This window comes from Chaetodon trifascialis, chromosome 4 (genome assembly GCF_039877785.1).
Source record: "Chaetodon trifascialis isolate fChaTrf1 chromosome 4, fChaTrf1.hap1, whole genome shotgun sequence".
Classification (NCBI taxonomy): domain Eukaryota; kingdom Metazoa; phylum Chordata; class Actinopteri; order Chaetodontiformes; family Chaetodontidae; genus Chaetodon; species Chaetodon trifascialis.
Genome location: NC_092059.1, coordinates 12,193,038 through 12,199,037, shown reverse-complemented (window position 1 = coordinate 12,199,037; position 6,000 = coordinate 12,193,038). Strand labels below are relative to the sequence as shown.

The 6,000-nt window shown below is 40.4% G+C and overlaps 1 protein-coding gene across 3 annotated transcripts; it reads left to right on the top strand.

Moving 5' to 3' along the window:
- The first annotated feature begins 216 nt into the window (after nucleotides 1-216).
- Nucleotides 217-5,820, top strand: LOC139330619 (fizzy-related protein homolog). 3 transcript variants are annotated; one of them, XM_070961631.1, is made up of 14 exons: nucleotides 217-393; nucleotides 947-1,055; nucleotides 1,244-1,372; nucleotides 1,514-1,577; nucleotides 1,676-1,806; nucleotides 2,040-2,122; nucleotides 2,224-2,407; nucleotides 2,487-2,552; nucleotides 2,647-2,749; nucleotides 2,986-3,170; nucleotides 3,254-3,487; nucleotides 3,996-4,100; nucleotides 4,215-4,307; nucleotides 4,395-5,820. In XM_070961631.1, exons 2-14 carry the CDS (start codon nucleotides 987-989, stop codon nucleotides 4,434-4,436), a joined length of 1,488 nt encoding a protein of 495 aa, XP_070817732.1. In that variant the 5' UTR covers nucleotides 217-393; nucleotides 947-986; the 3' UTR covers nucleotides 4,437-5,820. The 3 variants fall into 3 exon arrangements, with proteins under 3 accessions (XP_070817732.1, XP_070817735.1, XP_070817734.1); XM_070961634.1 differs by having other exon boundaries at nucleotides 255-393; nucleotides 951-1,055; nucleotides 1,679-1,806; XM_070961633.1 differs by having other exon boundaries at nucleotides 255-393; nucleotides 951-1,055.
- Nucleotides 5,821-6,000: the final 180 nt, after the last annotated feature.

Here is a 6,000-nt window from a genome sequence, read left to right as displayed (position 1 = left end):
ATCTATCCATCTGAAGACTTTTACTGTTAGAAATAAGTTTATACATTAAGTGGGGAAGTACAGTTTACGATACAGTGTACTATTTTGTTGGTTGCGAATCTAGACATCATCCCTTATTTACCTGCAAACCCCCACATGTTCAGTCGCCGGTTGAAGCAGATAGCTGTGGCAACAAATGCAGCATTTCCGTGTTTTCATTTGAGAGGCATACGTCACAGGGGTGTCAAAAATCCCACAATGCAATGTCACTTCCACCTAAGCTAAAGTGAACTGAAGTACACCTGAGAGTGAAGAACTTTGAATACATCGCTTGATTTCATCTGATTTATCCGCCAATTGTTCCTGTTCCTGTTTGCCATTTGTGTGGAGACGTTCAGGGACTGGCTCGCTGTTGTATGTAACTTCTGTCGTCTGTTGCGATGATTAGATTAGCCACTAGCCAAATTAGCTAACGTTATCATTAGCTAGCTTGCCTTTTTTTTTTAGTATAAACATGACTGTAAAGAAACCATCTGATGACAGTTAACGACGCACAAGCGATCTTTACGCTTAACTTAAAGTGTCATTTGAACTGGTCGAAAGTGAATCGTGCCGTAACAGAGTGATTTCACTGCTAGTTAAAACTAGCATTGGGTTTATTTCAGTTTAAATGGCACTGAATAAGTGGCATGCTGTTATGGTTTGTATAACACAAATAATCAGGGTATTTGATAAGGTAGGATCAGCAGATGGAGAGATGTCTTTAAAAAAGTGCTTTGATTTCTAACAAAATGAAGACATTATTTTTAACTGTGGGTTTACACGTTCAAATCAGTATTTTCAGTATACTGCGTGATCTTTTAGCAGTCTTTCTAACATTGTGTTATGGGATACAGGCACAAAAACGAACAAAAATAATTAAATAATGTTACAATTAATGTGGTGAAATCGTTTTTGTGTGTGTTAGGCAGTCCCCCAACGTCCCAGCCTGTGGCTGTGGGATCAGGATGGATCCCGAGTATGAACATCGCCTCCTCCGCCAGATCAACATTCAAAATGACAACTTGAGCCCTTCTGTGAGTCTTTTCCTGCTTTTCTCCTCTCAGCTGTTAGTTGTCTTTCTGTGTTCCTTAATAATGTATATGTTGTACATCAACACCGAACTTGTGGTATTATCCAGTTAAATTAGAAATGAACTAATCAAAAAAGGACCAAACTTCTTATAAATTCCTAAACAAATACACTTAATTTGTTGGTTTTGCAGAAACTTACTCAGAGTCTGCACGGCCGGACACCCACGAGCTCCCCATTATCCTCACCCAGTAAACTTGGAGACAGATTCATTCCGACCAGAGCGGGAGCAAACTGGAATATCAACTTCCACAGGATCAATGTATGAACATTTTTTTGCCTAAATTTATTGGGAGTGTGTCTGTAAGTAGAGAAATGTAGTGTTTCACTGTGTTTAGGTGAAGCTGATTGCTGTATGAATGTTTTGTCTGATGAGTCATGACAACATCTTTGTGATTTTCAGGAAAATGAAAAGTCACCAAATCAGAACAGAAAAACAAAGGATGCCACTTCTGATAATATCAAAGGTCAGTACATTGTTATGTTAAGCATATTTAAGTCAATATGTTACTTACTTATGTGTGCTTAGGAATTTATTTTTGTGCTCATGTATAAATCCTTGTAGCAGACGGGCTGGCCTACTCTGCTTTGCTGAAGAATGAGCTGCTGGGAGCGGGAATAGAAAAGATCCAGGACCCGCAGACAGAGGACAGGCGTCTACAGCCATCGACCCCAGAGAAGAGAAGTCTCTTCACTGTAAGAACATTTCATCTCGTGCTCCTTATAGACTGAATTATATTGCACATTGATCATATAATGTGAGAACAGATGCATGCAGTATGCTCTCTGAGTCTTGAGTAGGGACCAAAACAAAATCAAAGAGTAGAGCATCACTCTTCAGGCAGTTCAGTTTTTCTTCAGTGGTTTATGTTATTTTAATGAAGCTGGGAGAGAATATGATTATGTATTTGGCTTTGTGTACTTTGCAGTATTCACTTGATACCAAAAGATTTTCACCGGACAATGGCACCAACATCTCCCCCTATTCTCTATCACCTGTCAGCAACAAAAGGTAGAGACAAAATGTTGCTTTTAGATCTCTTATTGTTGATCACTGCATTCAGATAAATTGTGGCATCAGGGTTTCTTAATGTCCGGCTCTTCCCGTTGCAGTCAGAAGTTACTGCGTTCACCAAGAAAGCCAACTCGCAAGATCTCAAAGATCCCTTTTAAAGTCCTGGATGCTCCAGAGCTGCAGGATGATTTCTACCTCAACTTGGTGGACTGGTCGTCTCTCAACGTGCTCAGTGTCGGGCTGGGTACATGTGTTTACCTGTGGAGTGCCTGCACCAGCCAGGTACTGCAGAGTGTTCACTCGACTCTTTTTGGAACGCGATTTTTGAATCGATGATGTATATAAATTGTCTTTTCCCCAGGTAACAAGGCTGTGTGATTTATCAGTGGAAGGAGACTCAGTTACATCAGTTGGGTGGTCTGAAAGGGTAAGTACACATAGTTCAGTGCCTTCAGGAAACTGTCATGGTGGACTTTGGAGCAATTAGATTTTGTTAATGAAGGGATTCTTTGCATTTTCAGGGTAACCTGGTGGCAGTGGGGACTCACAAAGGTTATGTTCAGATCTGGGATGCTGCTGCTGGGAAGAAACTCTTTTCCCTGGAAGGACACACAGCTAGAGTCGGTGAGAACATTTGCCCTGTTTAATAAACTCTGAGCATGGGTTATGCAGTGCCTTGATAGGAGTGCTCAAGTCACAATGAAAACAGTTGAACTGAAAATAAAAAGAACTTAGAGTGGTCACCCTTAAGATGAATTCATGCTTGACATTCCCGATGGTTGTCTTCTGACAGAAAATATGCATTTATTCAAATGTCGAGACTGCGACCAAACAAAAATGTAGCTTTTCTGTGTCTGCAGGAGCGTTAGCATGGAATGCAGACCAGTTGTCGTCAGGAAGCCGTGATCGTATGATTCTTCAAAGAGATGTGCGGACCCCTCCACTCCAGTCAGAGAGACGGCTGCAGGGACACAGACAGGAAGTGTGTGGCTTAAAGTGGAGCACTGACCATCAGCTGCTTGCATCTGGTGGCAACGACAACAAGGTACAGTTGTTATTGTTATTAAACGCGCCTTTCTTTGTGCATTTACTCATTCTATCCACTGATGTTGTTGTTTGTCATCTCAGCTGCTGGTTTGGAACCACTCCTCACTGAGCCCCGTGCAAACATACATTGATCACCTGGCTGCAGTGAAAGCCATTGCCTGGTCCCCCCACCAGCACGGCCTGCTGGCCTCAGGGGGCGGCACTGCTGACCGCTGCATCCGATTTTGGAACACCCTGACCTCGCAGCCTCTGCAGTGTATGGACACCGGCTCTCAGGTCTGCAACCTGGCCTGGTCCAAACATGCTAATGAGCTGGTGAGTGACTTCGGATACACATTGTTTGCAGAGATCTGTCACCTTGGCATTAGTCTCTGTCTGTTGTTGGCCCCAGTTCACTGACACTACCTATTCTGTAATCTACATCCATGGCAATTCAGTGTTAAAAACTAAAACAGGCGAGCAAGTCCAAGGGGGTCAGTACTCCTCAAGGCTGTGTCCATATTAACTGTGATACATTGCCACATTTCGATAAACCAAGACAATTGGTAGCTCCATCTAGTGCCAGTGGTTCTCAGAATAAAGACACCAAATGGGGTGTTTTTTTTAATAAACCTCTTATGAGGTAGGCCTTTACACTGTTTCTATTTTTAATTGTGAGATGCTCTAGAAAATGCACCTGTTTGCACTTTCTTTTTTCATATCCTTCGCATTCAGTGTAAAATATTCAGCTGTCTGTGCTGGTAGTTTTAACAAAAATGGTATAATTTATCAACAGTGAATTACACAAAGCCCTAATTGATCTCTAATATTCCTCTTTCTGCAGGTGAGCACCCATGGCTACTCTCAGAACCAGATCTTGGTGTGGAAATATCCAGCTCTCACTCAGGTTGCCAAACTCACAGGACACTCCTACAGAGTGCTCTACCTGGTCAGTGTGTGTTTTCTTTCTGTGATCTTGGTGTTGATGTTCATGGAAAAGCTGCCCATATTTGCCAGGACATCTGACAGATTCATGGATTAGATTATTTATTTTAAATATTAGGCCATGTCCCCGGATGGTGAGGCCATAGTGACAGGAGCTGGAGATGAGACTCTACGCTTCTGGAACGTATTCAGTAAAACAAGGTCAACAAAGGTAAGATAGCACTTTTTGGGAACAGAATTCTGCAATTACAACCCCCCTCATAAACAACTAACCATGGTTTTTCGTTTTTTGCTTCAGGAATCTGTATCAGTTTTAAATCTCTTCACCAGGATACGGTAACTTTAAGCAAACAATGAAACTCTAAAAGTCCAGCTTGAGTGGATCCCGGCATCGCCACTGGATCGCTCATCGACACGGTGCTAAGGACATACAGTACAAGCTAATGCGTCTTGTGACATGTTTTCACAGAGGAAATGGCAGCGAGAGCAACTGAGCAAGTTTTGTTTCACGCTAACAATTGTTTGGGAAATTCTTTTTGACTTTTGTGCTCTCATTATGAATGTAGTCTTTTTTTTTTTTTTTTTACTTTTTAAAAAATGTATAAGTGGATTCAAGATGTCATAGGCCTTACTTAAAAATATTTTGACACCATTTTCATTGTTGTGGAATCTACATTGTGGAGAGAGCATTCTTAGTTTTTGTTTAACTCAGGTCTTATTTATTTAATGCTGCAGTGGCTTCAATGGAAAAAAAATGCCATTACACATTATGACTAAAACATAAAAACTAAACCTAATCACCTACTAAGGCCTTTGAAGTATGTGCACCATGCTTACTGTGATCTTTAGAGTACTAAGGTTGAGAGTGTTTGGCTCAAATAACGCAGTGTTTTGCTCCTGTAGACAGAAAGTCTAATGCTGTGCATCTAGGCATACTGTGTACTACATGGTTGATTGTTTGCAGTAAAGGTAAATGGATTGAATTAACTACATTTATATTGCACTTTTTTAGTCTACTGACTACTCAAAGCGCTTTGCAACACATGCCACATTCACCCATTCACACACAGTCACACACACACACAAATTCACAGTCATAGTGCCATCGGGAGCTGTTTGGATTTCAGTATTTTGCCGGAGGATACTTCAACATGCAGACGGAGGTGCCAGGGATCTAACCACTGGATTTCTGATTAGTGGACAACCTGCTCTACCTCCTGAGCCTCAGCCATTTCAAAGGAAGAAATAAAAGATGAAACTGAAGGACTTGTGTGGGACTCAGTGTATATTTTCTTTTTGGCATTCTAAAATACCATTATCATTTATTTCTGTGGACTTTAAGTTTGGTTGCACTTTGGTTGTCGATTAGATTTTGTGATGCTGCATCTTAAAATCACAATTTAAAAGTATGATGTGATTGTACAGTATAAAGTTTATGCATCTCATCCATATGACAAATATGTTGGATTGTCAGCAAGACTGTCCTTTGAGTGGTGATTTAACATGCTTGAAGTGTGTTTATTTCACCATTTAATTCAATGTGGTATCATTTGACTGTTTACAGATGTGGTCAAGTTGCCTTTTTTATGTATTCATGTCAATGGAACAGTGCATTCATACAACTTTCTAACAAAAGTGATTATACTGGGTGTATAACCAGAGAGTATTTAAAAAATTACTAAAATTAAAAAAATTAAAATTTGGATCAACTAATGTCTTATGTATATATACATGTTACCTGTGTATATTTGCCAAAATGCTCACAAACTTCTTGGTTTTTGTGGCATCATACTCAAGCAGCTCTTGTTAAAGCTGTTCATAGTTAATTGTGGAGTCAGTCCGTTCCTTTTTATTATGAGGGATTTCCTCATTAATAAATCTATGTCCATAATAACGTATCCATG